General features: G+C 61.6%; 1 protein-coding gene across 1 annotated transcript in view; it reads right to left on the bottom strand.

Annotated features, from left to right (window-relative positions):
- Positions 1 to 12,021: 12,021 nt before the first annotated feature.
- ADAM11 (ADAM metallopeptidase domain 11) overlaps positions 12,022 to 17,204 on the bottom strand; it is a 10,340-nt gene continuing 5,157 nt past the window's right edge. The window contains exons 11-26 of the mRNA XM_041399005.1: positions 16,694 to 16,860; positions 16,534 to 16,618; positions 16,361 to 16,451; positions 16,205 to 16,256; positions 15,950 to 16,049; positions 15,606 to 15,677; positions 15,432 to 15,524; positions 15,247 to 15,327; positions 15,116 to 15,166; positions 14,528 to 14,591; positions 14,360 to 14,459; positions 14,167 to 14,286; positions 13,503 to 13,671; positions 13,313 to 13,427; positions 12,769 to 12,859; positions 12,022 to 12,320 (exon numbers count right to left, since the gene is read on the bottom strand). Coding sequence (XP_041254939.1) covers positions 12,275 to 12,320; positions 12,769 to 12,859; positions 13,313 to 13,427; positions 13,503 to 13,671; positions 14,167 to 14,286; positions 14,360 to 14,459; positions 14,528 to 14,591; positions 15,116 to 15,166; positions 15,247 to 15,327; positions 15,432 to 15,524; positions 15,606 to 15,677; positions 15,950 to 16,049; positions 16,205 to 16,256; positions 16,361 to 16,451; positions 16,534 to 16,618; positions 16,694 to 16,860 — 1,497 coding nt within the window. The 3' untranslated portion in view covers positions 12,022 to 12,274. The remainder of the gene's footprint in view (positions 12,321 to 12,768; positions 12,860 to 13,312; positions 13,428 to 13,502; positions 13,672 to 14,166; positions 14,287 to 14,359; positions 14,460 to 14,527; positions 14,592 to 15,115; positions 15,167 to 15,246; positions 15,328 to 15,431; positions 15,525 to 15,605; positions 15,678 to 15,949; positions 16,050 to 16,204; positions 16,257 to 16,360; positions 16,452 to 16,533; positions 16,619 to 16,693; positions 16,861 to 17,204) is intronic.

Genomic DNA, 17,204 nt, shown 5'->3' with positions numbered 1-17,204 from the left:
GTGCTCGGGGAGCTGGGTGGAAACCAGGAGTGAAAATACGAGGGAGAGACCTTGGAGCCTGGAGAGAGCCAGGGCTGGTGGCCACAGTGCCCCCTCACCCCCAGCACTTCAGTTTCCCTGTGCAGGGTCCCAGATTGACATTTAACCCCGTGTGCTGCTTTGGGAACAGCCTTTCCCCAGTGAGAGCAGGGAAAATCCTTCTCACTGCTCTCTTCCCAAACTATAGCAAATTCCTATCGAGGACTTCAAGCAGGCTCCCACCTGTGGCTCCCTGGTTTTGTGTTGTTTCCCGGTTAATGACCTGTGTGAAGCTGCTGCCTCAGGGCAGTCCTGTAAATCCAGTAAATCCCTGTTCATGAGCAGAGTGTCCACATTATTCCAATCTCAGTGCTGGATTCATTCTGAAAATCCCAAGTAATGGAGTTGTTTCTGTTGCTGCTTTTTATTTTCACTTTCATTGTGTACAAAGTGCACATTTGTGTTGAAGCTGAGAGTGTGTTGCTGGTCATGAGATCTGTCCCAGCTCTGTTCTGGCTGTGGCTAGTTTTGGAATATCAGACTTTGTTTTACCTTTTGAAGAAACAATAATTTGCTTTAAAATGTTCTTGCTTTGGCTTAATTTAGACCATTTTGAAATAAACATCCAGGAGAGACTTTGGGACAAAAAAATGCTGGATGGAATTTGGATTTGTGGTGACATTCTCTGGGTTTGGAATAAAAAATTATATTAAATGCAGTGGATTACTCCAGTCTGAGTGAGATGACTTCTTTTTTCCAGCAATAGAATATGGGGGGGAGGGAGAGGGATATTTAATTTGTCTTAGAGCCACAGTTTAGAATTTTTATGGATGTGACCTTGTTTATGTCAATAAAGAGTCGGCTCAGAATTACCTGTGCAGGGGTGAGAACAATGGCATTAGAAAAGGGAAAACCCTCCAAGCTGGGGAGGCAGACCTCGGAAAGGGTGGAAAAGAGGGAAATCTGCATTTCTGCATATGAAGGAGCAGGCAGGCGTGCCCAGTGACCCGGGCAGGATTTGCTGCCCCAGTTGGTGGCTGTGCCTTCACAGGGTGGCTCCGCTCAGTGTCCCTGCTGTCCCCTCGCTGCCAGCCCGACCTCGGGCTGCGGAAGGAGGCAGGGAGTGTTTGTCCTGCCCGCAGCTGGCAGGGAGCTGGGTTTGTTCCGGGGCTTGGAACAAGGGCTGTTTGTCCGGAGGGAGGAAAGGGCTGCGGGGCTGCCCTGCTCCCGGGCTGCTGGGCAGGAGGGGTGCTGGCCACCCAGGCCAGCTCCAGCACCAACAATTTCTCTTTTCTGCGCTGCCAGGGCACCCGAGCAGCCCACAGGCTGCCCAGGGAATGCCTCTGCCAGCTCCCTGCCTGGGAAGGGCAGCCCCAGCCTGAGCCAGGCTTCCAGTGCAGGGATAACAGGGGCCAGGGCTGGGCGAGCACAGCTTCCAGGGCAGGGACCACCGGGGGTCTGGGCTCCTGCTGCTCTCAGGCCCCCTGCAATCGTTACACACACGGTTTTGTCCCTGGGTGAGTCCCTGCAGGCAGCCACAGGCCCCAGCCCAGCCTTGCCCTGGTGGTTTTAGGGTCAGAAGCTTCTGTTGAACAGCGAATTCACAGTGAGAAGGACTGAAAGTATTTTAACCACGGCTAAAGTGAGAGAAAAAGTGGGTCCAGCCCCAGTACCCTTCCCTGGTGACACATTTGGGGGGCAGTGGTCTGGTAGAAGCCCCTCCTGAGATGGTTGTGTTTGATGCTGTGCTCCAGAGAAGCAGCAGAGGTCAGAGCTGGGGTCACACACGCGCTGCAGGCTCGGCTCAGCGCCCCGGGCAGATGTGCACAGCTGCTGGAGGTGCCCCTGGGTGTCTGTGTAGCCTCCAGCTGCTGCTCCAGGAGGGAGCAAAGCAGCTCCCAGGGGCCCCTGTCACATCTGCCAGCCCCGGGCGGATGCCTGGGGTGCCTGAGGAGCTCTCCCAGCAGCACACGTCTAGACGTGATCCCAGAGGAGCCTTTGTGGTGCCTGCTGACAGCTCCACGTGCTTTCCTCTGCTGGGAGCTGAAGGTAAGGGATTGCCAGTACGAGATCCCCTCTGCACAGTGATTTTCCCTTTGGAGGCATGGGTTGGGTGTTAAATATTGTTAACGTTCAGTGTTCCTACCTGGAGTTCAGCTACGCTTTTGTAGCTGCTTGTGTAGAGGTGTGTTACATTCCTGTAGCTTGATTTGTTAATAATTCAGGAATTCCTGGTCCCAGGAACACAATTTTCTGCTGTGAGGCTCCATCCAAAGGAGCTGTTCATTGAGGTGTGCTCAGTGCCTGATCCCTGTGAATGGGACACTGTGGAGCAGTTCCTGAAGGGCATTGAGTTAAAGGATGTTCTGTTAATCCATTACTCGCTGTAATCCACCCTCCAAAGCACCAGGGGAAGGAGCCTGGGGGCTTCTGCTTCCAGGGAAATTGTCATTCATTTTCTGTGTATCAGAGGAGGCTCCAAATACCAGTTCATCATTGCTGGGGAAATGACATTTTGTTTTCTGCAGCGTGACATTATCGCTGTTGTGTAAATTCCATGTTGATAGCTGGGCAAAACGCCTTGGAAGGAGGATTTAAAGACATCTGAACAGGGCTTTTTGGGGCTTAGGAGCCATTTCTGTGCAGGCCAGGTTTTGCTGTCCTCCTCCCTGTTGTTTTTATTGCACAGGGTACAGGCGTGGAGCCCCCGTGGCTGCTTCCACGCGGACCCTGGGGAGGGGCACCGAGCCCTTCTCCTGTGCCTGAGCTGTGACTGTGGCTGCCCAAGCCTGGATTCCCCCTGTGGGGTGAACGTGGCTGAGCAGGAGCAGGAGCAGGAGCAGAGCAGGGAAGGCACTTTTCCCCAGCAGAGGTGGGTGATCTCGGGGTGAAGCACTCCTGGGGGCTGTCTGGAGTGTGCTCAGCCAGGAGGGTCCTCGGGGGTCTCCCATGGCACTCAGGATCCCAGGCCCTGCTGATGGATGGGATTCCTTCAGCCAGCAAACAAGCACTGGTGTGCTGGGAGTGCTGGGAAGCACCAGGGTGGCTCCTCAGCTCTTGTCTTACCCTCCTTTAAAGATGTATAATGGCTGAAGGGAGTTATTTCTTTTTTTCCTCCCCTGAAAAATTGATTTATTATCAATTTATCTTAGAAAATTGATGTTCCCATTTGTGAATGCTTGCCAGACTTGTCATAACATTTTTGATGAAATTGAAATCACCTGAAAAACCATGACCAACAAACTTTTTAAAAAGCCTGTTCTGTGCTGAAAAGAGCTTTGGGAACACACCAGGGCCCTTGTGAGTGGCAGGGCAAGGGGGAATGGCTCCCATTGCCAGAGGGCAGGGTTATTGGGAAGGAATTGTTCCCTGGCAGGGTGGGCAGGCCCTGGCACAGGGTGCCCAGAGCAGCTGTGGCTGCCCCTGGATCCCTGGAAGTGCCCAAGGCCAGGCTGGACATTGGGGCTTGGAGCAGCCTGGGACAGTGGGAGGTGCCCCTGCCATGGCAGGGGTGGCACTGGGTGGAGTTTAAAAAGGTCTTTTCAACACAAAGCAGTCTGATTTTTATGGTTTTATTTATCTGATATCTACATAATATACATAATATAATAATCTCCAGCTCTCCTGCAGGTGCTGCTGCCTTCGAGAGAGTTAGTGGGAAGTCTGGGACCCTTCCAGTGCCAGGAAAGGTGCTGATGACCAGAAGTGCTGTGCTGCAGACAGGTAAGAACTGGTGTGAGTGAGGAGATTGGGGCTGGGCAGGTCAGGGCAGCCTGGCAGTGCTGAGAACCTCCTGTGCTACAAACCCAGATGCACTCTTTGTGTCTCAGAAAAAATGAGTATAGTGCAGGGAGAGAGGTACAGAGAGGGAGCAGAGGATGAGCCCAGGGTGGGGATGCTGAGCAGTGAATCCCCTCCTACTGCAGCCGTGGATGCTGCTGGGAACATGGCACTCTGCAGGAATAAAACAACCACCTCACCCTAAAGGATTTGTGGTGAGAGACACAGGAAGGGGAAGAGCCTTATCCCTCGGCTCAGCCAGAACCTGGGATTGCCAAGGTGCCCCAGAGTTGCCTTGGCAGTGTCTCCAAGAGGCCACACTGTCCCTGGGGCTTGTCCCCTGTGCTCAGAGGAGGGGAACAGTCCATGGCTCGAGGCGAGGAGCTCAGCAGGGTGTGATTTAATGATTCAGTGGCACTCCGTGGGTGGGTGACACTGTCACCCACTGGCCTGCGTGACAAGGGGGTGATGAGTCCAAGGCTGGGCTTGGTGGTCTCAGAGGTCTCTTCCAACATTAATGACTGTGTGAAATGAAATCCTGGTTTAATTGTTGCCTCTGAAATCCGGTTTCTTTTCCCCTCTTGCCTTCCCTTTTGACCAGCTGGATGCAGCAGCATAAGGCACTGCTGGGTTTTTGACAGAACACTACATTAGGATGCTCTGCAGTGCTCAAATTTAGCCCTTTTGGGTATTTGGCTATCCAGTGAAGGAAGGGGAGGATCCTTGTGAAGAAAGGAGACCACAGAGAAGGTGCCATAGCCAGAGCAGGGTGAGGAGAGAGTTACATAAAATTCTCTGACCTGGAGGCTGCAGCACCACCGACATCCCAGAGAGGAGAGCCAGGACCTTGGGAGACCTCAAACCTGATTTAACAAACTGCTCATTCTAGCTGCGAATTTAAATTCTCAAGGACTAGGAAGCAAAGCTCAGGAAATGGGAAAACAAACCCTCCCTTTGTCAGCTGCCAGTTTAACTCGGCGACCTCCGCTCCCCGGCCGCTCCTCCGGCCGGGCCGTGCGGGTGCCGCCGCCCCGCCGGGAGCCCGAGCTCGGCTGCCAGGGTGAACCCGGCATCCCGGGGCCCCCGGGACCGCACGGAGCTGCGCTGACCGGGATTTGAACCGTGACAAGCCGTGACGAAGCGCGCCGCTCCATCAGCTCGCGCTGGGGTCACGCCGGCTCCGCCGCGGCCGCGCAGGGGTTAAACCGAGCCGGGAGCTCGGCCCGCGCCTGGAATGACACGGGCTGTGAGCTGGAAAAGACCTGCGAGGGATGCAGGCAGCGCCTGGCAGCGGGAGATCGCTCCTTAAAGGGCACTGGGAATGCTCGCTCTGGCCAGGGAATTGGGTTTCCCCCGTTTTCCCCGGGAAATCCGAGCAGCCCGAGCTAAAGGACACCAAAGCCTTCAGTCCTGTTTGCGGGCCATGGGCTGGTGGAAATCCTTCCCTTCCCTTCCTTCCCTGGTCACCTGGGCTCCGACAGGCGCTGCTGTGACCCCTGAGCTCCCTTTGGCCCCGGGCGGCTCCGTGGGATTCCCGCTGGGATTCCCGCTGGGATCCCGCCGTGTCCCCGGTGCCGTGGGGCTGTTCCTGCCGCCTCCTCAGTCCTTGAGCTGCCCTCGGGGCCCGGCTCCTCTTCCCTTTTCTCTTTCCTGGACGTTCAGTGCCCCGGCTCCATCCCCAGCCTCCCACGCCGGGCTGCCCCCGGCAAGTCCCTCCCGCTGAGCTCCTCAAGCCTCCCAGAATCCCTACAAGTGATTTGGGGTTGGACCTGGGTCTGTTCTGTGGGCAGCCTTGCAAGCCCGAGTTTCTGCTGGTGTCCTTATTCCCTCTGTTGGGGGGTCCCCTCTGCTGGCAGAAATCGAGTCAGGGGTCAGCAGAAGGTTTCAGCTCAGGTGTCTTTACCTAAAAGCTGAACAATCTGGGCTTTCCCCTGCAATTTCCCTGAACTCTGGTGTGTTATCACAGGATTTTCAGTGCTCAAGGGGATAAGAGGATGGGGACCAACTCTTCAGTGGTGCCTGTTGGGACAGGACGAGGGGTGATGGGTTTATGTTGGAGGAGGATCGATTTAGACTAAATTTAAGAAAGAGGGTTTTTATTACTGGGGTGGTAAGGCACAGCACAGCTTGTCCAGAGCAGCTGTGGCTGCCCCATCCCTGCAGGTGTCCGAGGCCAGGCTGGGGGCAGCTCTGAGCAGCCTGGGCCAGTGGAAGTTGTTCCTGCCCCTGGCAGGGGGCTGGAGCGAGATGGGCTCGATCCTCTGAGTCTCTGCTCAGCCCGAGTGGCTCAGCAGCACAACCAGCAGGGGAAGCCTGGGAGGTCACTGCAGTCACCACGACCTGCTGGGTTTGCCAGGCTGCCACAAGCCCTTGCTAAAGCTCCTGTGACCCCTCTTCCTAATCCCTTCCAGCCCAGCCTGCCTGGCTCCTCCTGGTGCACCCAGAGGTGCAGCCGCCTCCACTGTGGGTGTGCTGTGCTTGGCAGAGCCTTGGCAGCTGGGTGCTGACTCTCTCCTTCCCCCCTGGCTGATTCTGGGGTGCCCTGTGCAGTGTCAGCTCCACGTGAGGCGTGTGGAGCCAAGAGCCTCTTTCCCCAAATGGCCTCTTCCCCAAGCCTGGGTTTGTTTCTTGTTTCCATCTGGAGCCTAAAAAGCAAAATTCCCATCGTAGGCGAGACAGAGCTGGGATCTGCTTCCACCTGAGGTGTGCATACTCCTCCTGCTGAGCTTCTCCATGGTGACAAACCCGTCAATTTCCCTGAATTTTCCATGTATCAAATAAAGGCCTCGACTTAGAGAGGCTTGGTGAGGATGCTCCATCACAGGGCACACTGTGCTGGGACTCTGGAGAGAGCCAGAGTGACCTCTCCCTCTCCCTCTCCTCTCGTTTTTCACCAGGAGCACAGCTGGCACAGCTGGATGAAGCCCTGCTGTGTTCCAGGGTCGTTCCTGGAGCAGGGAGCACCCGTTACTCCAGGTGTGAGTGCTATGGCCAAGGGGCAGCTCTGTGCCAGGCAGGTGCCAGCCCTGGGAGGGTTTTTCAGCTGCAATCCCACTGTCCTGCTCTGTGCTCAGAATTTCCTTTTATTTGCATGGCAAATCGTGGTTGTGAAACTCTTTTTGGGGTGCTCTTTCCTCACCTGGGAGGTAACCCCGAGGATCCATGGATGTCCCCCATGGCTCACATTTCCCATCACACTGCAGGGGTGCTTCCCGACCTCTGATGTGTCCTGTGCTCCTGAGGTGCCCCAAACACCCCAGCTCTGTGATGGGGGAGCAGCCTGAGCCCCCTCAGCACCCCCAGCCTGGCCAGCCACTGTCACTGGGATATTTTATGAAAATCCTTTCGCTGGGATTTTCTCCTGAGAAGCTGAGAAGCCCCAGAAAAGAAATGTAAACAATCACCTCTCTGATTGCTTTGGAACGTGGTCTGGAGGTTGTTTTCCAACAGGTGCATCTTTGGTTGGTCTCACGTGAGTTGTTTTTGCTTAATGACCAATCACAGCCAGCTGTGTTGGACTCTGTCTGTCACGAGTTTTTATTATCCATTCCTTTCCAGCCTTCTGATGAAAATCCTTCCTTCTATTCTTTTAGTATAGCTTTAGTATAGCACTTTTTAATATAATATAATATCATAATATCATAAATCAGCCTTCTAAGAAATAAGGAGTCAGATTAATCTCTTCCCTCGTCCTGGGACCCACAAAGACATCCTCACACCACACCTTCCCGGGGACTCCTCGGGGCCTTTCGTCCTCGTGCTCACCCCAAAACAGCTCCTGCCTCATCAGATTAGAGCTGGGAAATCGCAGCCAGATGGTCAATCATGAGCTTCAACAACCAGAGGAGCAGGGATATTTCGGGTTTGAGGGTTTCCCAGTATGCAATGGCACAGACACAGCGTGGGGGAGGCGTTGGGTTCTTCTTGCTTTGGGTTTACTAATGATGAGGGGTTTGCTGGGATTCTGTTTCTCAAGTTCAGGGTCTTGAGCAGGAGTTGATGAGGAGGGGCTGAGGGAGCTGGGGGGGGCTCAGCCTGGAGCAAAGGAAGCTCAGGGGGCCCTTGTGGCTCTGCACAACTCCTGACAGGAGGGGACAGCCGGGGGGTCGGGCTGTGCTCCAGGGAACAGGGACAGGAGGAGAGGGAACGGCCTCAGGCTGGGCCAGGGGAAGTTTAGGCTGGATCTCGGGAAAATTGCTTCTTGGAAAGGTGCTCAGGCATTGGCACATCTTTCCAGGGCAGTGGTGGAGTCACTGTCCCTGGGGTGTTTAAAAACCTGTGGATGTGGCACTTGGGGACAGGGGGCAGTGGTGGCCTTGGCAGTGCTGGGAGTGGTTGAACTCAATGATCTTAGAGGGCTTTTCCAACTAAACAATTCCCTGATTCTCTGACTTCAGCACAGGAAAAGGAGCATGGGGCTTCTCCCATGGGCTCTGTGGTTGACCTTCGGCAGGTGGGTGAGGAGTGGAGACCAGAGCTGAGCACGGGGGCTGTCCCTGACAGAACCAGTGAATTAGGAGAAGGAAGGAGCTTGAGGACAGGCAGGAATGCTCTGTGCCTGGAGCAGCCACGGGGGGAGCTGGAAAGGAAAGTTTGTGATGCAGAGAAAGGGCAGCCTGGGGTGTTGTGTGTCTCTGGGCACCAGACCTGCTGCCTCCTGCAACTTTTGTGGCCCTGGGCAGTTGGCCAAGGACCATCTCCCTTCTGCCAGGCACATCCAACACACCGTGGTGTCCTTGTGTCCCAGCTCCTGACAGAGGAACCCTGCCCTGATCAAGAGCTGTGGGTGTTGTGTGACCCTGCAGGGCAGCAGGCTCAGCTGGGCCCTCTTGAATTCCTGCTTTTTGCCCTCCTGACCCCGAAGATTTTGAATAACTCAAGATTCAGAAGCAGCCAGTGCATCTGGAATGTTTCTGACTCACTCATCGCGCTGGTATCTCGACACCAGCCCAAAATAACTCCGTGCTGTGGCACAGCTCTGCTGTGGATGGAGCAAAACTGCACCAAGCCCCTCACGGGGTGCAGAGCTGCCCCTGCAGCCACCCCGGGGGAGCAGCCCCGGTTGCTCCTGGCCAGGAGGACACAGGGGTCAGCAGGTCCTGGTGCAGAGCCCCCCCACCCCCTGGTCACTGCCACAGCCAGAGGAGCCACAACCTCTTGCTCACCCCTCACCCTGTCCAGCCACGGGGGCAGAGCACGAGGCTGATGGCGATGGCTTCAATGAGGTGGGCTGGAGCCAGAGAGGGCTGGGTGTCCTCCCGAGGGAGCAGCACCCCGAGGTGCCCAGTCACCCCCAGCACCCCGAGGTGCCCAGACACCCCCAGCACCCCGAGGGGCTCAGGCACCCCCAGCAGCCCGGGCTGGAGCTCAGCTCATCCCTGCCGGGAGCTGGGGCCGGACGTTCTCCTGCCACCTCCGGGGACACCAGAGCGAGTCCCTCCAGGGCCCCGCAGGGAGGGGGCACTGCCAGCCCCACTCTGGGGGCTCTGGGGGAGGTGGCACAGCAGGAATTGTCCTGAATGCTGCCCCTTGTCCCCGGCGGGCAGAGAAGGCCTCCCCCAGGGGGGTGACGCTGGTGTGATGACCCCTGAGCAGCGCAGGACCCCGAGCACGGATGCGCTCCCCCCGTGCGGGGCTGGCACCGCGGGGTCACGCGTGGCCCTGCAGCGTCCTGGGGAGCTCGGAGCGGCTCCTGCGCGCCCGTGGGCCGTGCTGGGAGAGCCCTCTCCTGGCCGGTGTGCGAGGAGAGCGGCTGTGCCGGGGAGCGAGCCCGGCCGTGCCCGGTGACCGCGCTGCCCAGCGGAGCTGCCCCCGGGCTGGTGCCGTGCTCCGTCCTCGAGGGTCCCTCTGGGGGCTGGGGACATGTCCCCAATCCCCTGCTGCCAGGGTGCTCGCTCAGCTGAGGGTGGTGTCCCCGGGATGGAGCGGTGTCCCCGTGCTGGGACAGCGATGGAGCCGTGTCCCTGTGCTGGGACAGGGATGGAGCCATGTCCCCGTACTGGGACAGCGATGGAGCCGTGTCCTTGCACAGGGACTGAGCACCCCTGTGATGGGACGAGGAGCAGCCACGGGTCCCCACGGTGGGACAGGGTCCCCAGCCAGGCAAAAGCTGACAGGGAGGGAGCTGGGTGACACTCACCATGTGCCATCCTCTCCATGCTGGAGCCATACCGGCTGTGCCAGACTCAGCACGGCAGTCGTGGGGGACAGGCCAGGGCGGAATGTGGGACACGGGGGACAGCAGTGGGATGAGCTGGAGGGATCCAAGGACCGGAGCATCCTCACAGATGAAATCCTGGCCCCGTCCCCCCCTCCCCACGCGGCTGACAAGCGGAGCCCCATCGTTTTCCAAATCTTTATTGTAAATAAATTCTGCGACATTGCAGGAGGCGGCCGGGGCCGAGCCGGGAGCGGCGGCTCCAGCGCGTGCAAAGCGGGAGCTCGGGCCGGGCGGGCCGGCGGCAGCGGAGCAGGCGGTGCGGGGTGGCGGCGGTGCGGGGAGCGGGGGACGGGGACCCCGCCCCGCTGTGCCCGTCCCCGGGCCGGGCCGGGCCCGTGGGAGCAGCGGGGGCCGGGGGGGCTCTGCTCTCTTGGCTCTGGAAGCACCGGGTGCCCCCCGCCCCGCCGCGGGCCCTCCCGCCCTGACAGCGTTAAAATCATTAAGAAAAATCCCAGTATTTATATATATATATATGTATATTAATGTCCCCAAACCCAGTGACAATGGTGGCTCCTTGCTCTGAACAGGGGGTGTCCCCTCGCCGCAGGGAGCACCCCGGCACTGTGGCTGTGGCAGCTGTGGGGACACTGTGGTGACGGTGATAGAGATGGGGGCTGATCCCAGACCTCTGATGCCCACGGTGGTCCCAGGTCCCCACGTGTCCCAACCCAATGTCACAAAAGCAGCCACCACCGGATCCCAGCCAGGGGATGTCCAGCCACCCCTGTCCTGCTGTCACCTCCCACTCTGTCCCCTGGGGTGCCACCACAGCCACAGCACCCGTGGGTGTCCAGAGGGGCTGTCACACCAGGATGGGTGCCACCACACTTTGGCCATGGTTGGGCTTGGGGACACCCTTTGTCACTCTCTGTCTCCATGGCAAAGGGACCTGGTGGTGGGCAGGGACTCTGGGCAAGGAGGGGACACAGAGGGGACACCCCCACACTGCCGTGGACAGTGGGTATCATCCCCCATTGTCCCCGTGCTGGGTGTCCCCAGGAGTGTCCCCATACATACAAACACACACCACGATGTGTCACCAAGTGTCACCAGGGATGTCCCCTCCATGCTGAGTGTCACCAGTGGTTAAAGGGAGCAGCGTGGCCCCCAGTGCTCCGAGGTGCTGTGCTTCAGGTGGCTCTGCAGAGCCACCCCATGCAGGGTGACATGTGCCACGTGCCACAGGGAAAGGGTGATGTCCCCCCCGACCTGCCATGGGGGTGGGGGACAGCCAGTCTGGGGGGAACGGGTGTCACAAGCCCTGGGGCTGGGGTGACAAATGCCACCCAGCAAGCTGCCCTGTGTCCCCAGCCCAGGGCTCACCCTGTACCCTGGTCCCCCGGGGGGCCCTTCTGTCCCCCCCAACCCCAGTGTCACCAGTTTGGGGCTCACCTGCCTGAGCTGGGGACATGGGGGAAGCCTTGAGGCAGAGCTGTCTTCTGTGGGTGCCTGTCCGTCCACCGGGGACTTCGGGGTCCCATGGCTTGGGGGATGGGGGGAGAATTTGAGGGGACAAACCCCACACGGGGCTGCTGAGCTGCTTTGGGGGGTGGGGAGGCACATCTGGGGGTGCAGGACCTGTCCCCTGTGGGACCCAGCCCAGGCACTGGGTGGGGGGGCACGACTCCAGGCCCTGAACTGGGGAAGGGCACTGGCCTGGTACTGGGGACACTGGCCTTGTGCTGGGGACACTGGGCTGCCTTTTGGGGTCCCAGGGCCCCGGCTGGAAGATGCTCTGGAGGGCAGGGGGGGTGGGCCGGGGCTGGCCCCGCAGGTACATTCATTCCTCCAGTGCCGCCTGCCCGGGGGGCCGGGGGTCCCCGTACATTCGTGGCGCTGCGGGGGGGGCCGGGGGGCGCTCCCGGGTGCCCCCCCCCCGCTCTCCTCCTCGGCCGGACCCTCGGCAGCGCCGCCCCATTTAATTGCTGTTAATGAGGCGCTGGGGGGGTGGGGCGGAGCGGCCCCGCTCAGGCCCCCCCGGACCTGCAACACAGAAGTGGGGTGCGTTTAGTGGGGGGCTGTGACAGGGGGGTGACACATGGGGGGACACTGAGCTGAAATGAGCCAGCACCGGGGGAGGGGCTGCTGCCAGGCCCCCCCAGCCGCTGCTGCCCTTCAGCCCTGGGGGCACAGAGATGGAGACAGCACGGCCGGACACACAGCACACGGACAGACGGGCCCGGGGGCTCCCACGCCGTCAGGCTGCCGGACGGTGACGGTGACAGGGACGGTGACGAGACGATGGGGGGGACACGGTTACACTCCCTGCTGCGCCGGGTCGTACCTTCCTCGGCGGATGTTCCTTGGGGGGGTGGCAGGGGGAGAGGAGAGGAGCATTAGTGTCACCCCCGTGTCCCCGCTGTCCCCCCTGGTGCGTGCCCCCACCCAGTGTCCCTGGTCCCACAGGCAGCAGCAGTGTCCCAGTGCCAGGCAGGAGCACACACGGGGGGCCCCGCCCCAGCACCCCATGCTTGGGGACAGACACGGCCATGGGGTCCGGGTGACAGTGACACCCCAATGGCACATGCAGGCAGGGCAGGCAGGGCCGGGCGGCAGGCAGGGGCTGGGACAAGGGACCAGGCAGGGTCGGGGGGCCAGGCAGGGCCAAGGGGACCAGAGGCCACACGGCGGGGACGCCCAGCCCCGGGGGGACTGCAGGGCACGGCCCGGCCCTGGCGCAGTGACGCTGTGCAGAGGGGACGTGGCCGGTGACAGCAGCAGAGGGGACGAGCCATGCGGTGGCTGCTTACTTAAATCCCCAGCCTGTCCCCCCTAGGACGATGGCAGCCACCAGCACGGCCCCCGCGATGGAGCCGATAATGATATTGGTGCCACTGGGACCTGTGACAGACGGGACAGGGAGGAGGGGACGGGTCACACGTCAGTGGGAAGAGGACATGGGGACATAGCCCCAGGGACGCCCCAGGGCCATGGGGAGTCGGGAAGGGGACAAACCCAGCCACAGGGAACATGTCAGTGGGGAGGGGACAGGGGGACACAGGGACACAGCCCCACGGCAGTCCCAGTGCTGTGGGGACCCGGGAGGGAGGCAAACCCAGCACAGGGACCCACCTCAGTGGGGACGGGATGCAGGGACATGGGGACACAGCCCCAGGCATGACCCAGAGCTGTGGGGACCTGGGAGGGGGGACAAAGTCAGCCCTGCCCAGCTGAGCTGCGGCACCAGGGTGTGGGGACACTCTGGAGCCGCGGTGTGGCTGGGGACAAAGCGGGACAGCCGGGGCTGTGTGGCCTGGGGACAGCAGGGAGCCTCGTCCCCGCGGGCACACGGACCCTTGTATCGCTCCGTCTCCCCCGTCGGCTTCGGCTCCGGGATGGGGTCGTAAACGCTGCAGTCCTTCCCCGTCCACTCCGCCCGGCAGATGCACTTCCCCTCGTTGCTGCAAACCTGTGAGAGGACGGCGTCACCCCCCGCGACCGTGACACTGCCCGGGTGTCCCCCTGTCCCCGGCGCGCCCCTCACCCCGTGGTCGAAGCAGATCTTCCCGTCCCAGCTGCCGGGGCAGGAGCTGAAGTTAAAGGCGGTGGCTGGAAGGCATTTGCGGTCGAGACAGAGCATTCCGGGCCCGCAGGGCGTCCCGTCCTCCACGTAGCTCAGGTCCGAGCCATCCACCAGCTGCACGTGGCCGCCCCTGTGCCAGGACAGCCGCACGGTGACACGGGCACCGCTGGGGGCCGAGCCGTGCCGGTGCCCGCGGTGGCAGCGCCCGCGGTGGCAGTGCCCGCGGTGGCAGTACCCGCGGTGGCAGCACCCGCGGTGGCAGTGCCCGCGGTGGCAGTGCCTGTGGTGGCAGTGCCCGCGGTGGCAGTACCCGCGGTGGCAGTGCCCGCGGTGGCAGTGCCTGTGGTGGCAGTGCCCGCGGTGGCAGTACCCGCGGTGGCAGCACCCGCGGTGGCAGTGCCTGTGGTGGCAGTGCCCGTGGTGGCAGTGCCTGTGGTGGCAGTACCCGCGGTGGCAGTGCCCGTGGTGGCAGTGCCTGTGGTGGCAGTGCCCGCGGTGGCAGTGCCCGCGGTGGCAGTACCCGCGGTGGCAGTGCCTGTGGTGGCAGTGCCCGCGGTGGCAGTGCCTGTGGTGGCAGTGCCCGCGGTGGCAGTACCCGCGGTGGCAGCACCCGCGGTGGCAGTACCTGCAGTCCACATAGCGGTTCTGGTGGTAGAAGGTGGTGGTGGCGATCTCCCCGCTGAGCTCCCCCAGCCGCGGCGAGCCCGAGATGTTGGCGCAGAGGAGGAAGCCGCAGAGGACGTCCCTTCAAGGCAGCGGTGGTGTCACCAGGGCGGCGGGTGGCACCGGGAGGGGCCGCGGGGACAGGGGTCACTCACTGCTTGTTGCACTGCAGCCAGCCCAGGCCCTCGCGCCCGCAGTTCCCCCGCTCCGTCCCCTCCACGTTCAGCTTCTCGTAGCAGAAGCGCTCGGCCGAGCCTGGCAGAGAGCGATTGTCACCTGCTCGTCCCCCCCTGCGTCCCCTCCCGCCCCCGGCCAACACTCACTGCGGCCCCACAGCGCGTTGCACTGACGGTCCCGAGTTTTGCAGCGCCCGCCGTAGCATCGTCCCTGCGGGGAGGGGACAGGGGTCAGGGCTGGGGACTCAGGGGACTGGGGAGGGGTGACAAGGCTGGACAGGGGCTCACACAGGTGCCCTGCAGGGAGGTGCTGCAGGGACAATGAGCCCCCCCCCACATCCCCCCCATGCCTGGTCCCGGGAGCACTGCCCCAGCTGTGAGGTGCAGGGATCAGAAGCCACATGTGTGCACAGCCAGGGGACAGCAGAACCCCCAAAACTCACACCCAGGGGCTCAGGGCCCCCCAAACCCCAAAACCCACATGCAAGTGTGTGTGCATGGCTCAGCTGTGGCTGTGATTACTGACAAAAAGTCACAAAGTGGTTTGGGTTGGAAGGGATCTCAAAGCTCATCCAGTTCCATCCCCTGCCATGGGCAGGGACAGCTCCCACCAGGCCAGGCTGCTCCAAGTCCTGTCCAGTGGGGCCTTGGACAGTCCCAAATGCACTTTTAACATGCACAAGCCCAGTGCTGGGCCTGTGGGGATGTGCCCAGCTCGGGCTGGGCTGAACTCACCTGCTCGTTCTCACAGAAGTATCCATCCAGCTTGTGAAGGTTGGGGGGACACTGTGGGGACATGGAGAAGAGGTTGGGTGGTGGCACAAGGCCCCACAATGTGTCCCACCGTGTCCCCTGGCCCCACTCACCTGGCTGGAGTCCCCGGTGCAGGTCTCGGGGATGTCACACTCGTTCACAGCCTCCCGGCAGGACACTCCACGTGGCTCGTACTGCCCGGGACACAAACCCAACTCAGCAGGAAGGGGACAGGACCCCGGTGGATCCACATCTGGATCCTGCCCCTCGAGCCCGCTGGACGCTCCCAGCCCCGCACCTTGCAGCCCTTGCAGCAGAGCCCATCGCTGCACATGGCATCGTGGGTCAGGGTGCATTTCTTGCAGCAGTTTCCGCCGCTCCTCGCACACTCCTGCCAGGACAGCAGCCGGAATCAGCCCCTGGCAGCCCTGCAGCCCCCAGGGCGGGGGGAGCAGCCCCTGGCCCTGCTCACCGCCAGCGAGCCGCAGTCGCACTCCTCGCCCGCCTCCACAAAGCCATTGCCGCACTCCGGGGGGTCCAGGAGCTGCGGGGACCGAGCGGGGACAGGACACAAACACAGGGGAGCTGCTGGGGACCCCGAGCCAGCCGCTGCCGTGAGCCCCCCGAAAAGGGCATCACATGCCCGGGGAATGGCAGCACCCCCAAACTGCAGCCAGGCACGAGGTCCCCCTGCTCTGGGAGCTCAGCAGCAGCTCCTTGGCTGTGGCAGGGGCTGGGGACACCGCGAGGGACCCCGGAGCTGCCCCCAGAGCATCGCTCCCCACTGTGACCCCCAGAGGGGCGGGGGGCCGTTACCTTCAGGGGTTTGTTGAAGAGGCAGCTGCCGCCGCCGTCCTGCAGGAACTGGTTGTACTCATCGATGCTGCAGCGGGAGAACTTCCGTGGCAGGTAGTACCTGTGGGGTGGGGGTCACTGTCACACCGCCACACCCTGCCCGGGGGCACTGCCGGGCACACGAACCCGGGCGGGACCTCGGCGATGTCCCCGCCGGCAGCGGTGACGCGAGCTGCGGCAGGGGATGTGGCAGTGCCACCCCGAGCGGGCACCCACCCTGTGTCCTCCATGATACAGCCCAGCCACGAGTCCGGGCAGCGGCAGTCCCCTGCGAGGAGAGGAGAGGGCTGCGGCTGCAGAGTGTCCCGCCGCCAGCCTGGCGGCACCGCGGCGTGTCCCCACGGTGCCCACGGCCCCGCGGGAGGTGGCTACCTGCGGCCGTGCGGTGCTTGTTCCACATCATGCCCACGTTCTGCCCCAGTGTCTGTGCCAGTGTCACCGCCATGGCCGCCACGTTGCCGTACTGCGCGGGAGGGACGCGGTGTCACCGCGGGGACCCCCGTCCCTGTCCCCAGCCCCCGGCGCGGGGGTCGCGCCTCACCCACCTCGTTGACGCCGCCGGCGCGGGCAGGGGAGCAGATGCCCCCGACAAAGGCGGTGCCGCTGCGGCTGCTCTGAAACGTCCGACCCCTGCGAGGAAGAGGATGGTGGGGACGGGGGACGCTGTCCCCGGCCCCGGGGGGGACACGTGGCCACAGCGCTCACGAGAAGAGGTGGACGGTGTCACTGTGCTCTGCCAGCCCCTCGCGCCGGTACTTCACAAACTCGTTCAGGGTCTCCAGGGAGTCTTGCCCCATCCGGATCCGGTCCTCGGCCGCCCACGTCTCCATGGCCACCAGCACGATGCGGGTGTTCAGCTGCTCCTTGTAGATCTTTGGGGACAAAGGGACGGTGCTGGGGAAGCGACCCCTCCCAGGGACAAACCCACCAGCTCCTGGGGATAAACCCCTGTGGATGACTTCAGGAGCTGGGCACACGCATCCGTCACCAGGGACAATTCCCCAGGGACAAAGGACTGCTGGGACAAGCCCACCATGTGCCAAAGGAAAAAACAAGAGTGAGACAAACTCCCTGGGACCAAACTGTCAAGGGACCAACGCAGCAGGTGCTGAGGACCAAACCCCGGGGTAAACCACCAGGAACTAGGGACAAAGTCCCTGGGAACAAATCCACCAGCTGCTGGGAACAGTCCCCTCAGGGATAACCACCCTCCCCC

The sequence above is a fragment of the Onychostruthus taczanowskii genome, unplaced genomic scaffold, assembly GCF_017590055.1.
Source record: "Onychostruthus taczanowskii isolate IOZ18803 unplaced genomic scaffold, ASM1759005v1 scaffold151, whole genome shotgun sequence".
NCBI lineage: Eukaryota > Metazoa > Chordata > Aves > Passeriformes > Passeridae > Onychostruthus > Onychostruthus taczanowskii.
This window is presented reverse-complemented; position numbering and strand designations above follow the sequence as displayed.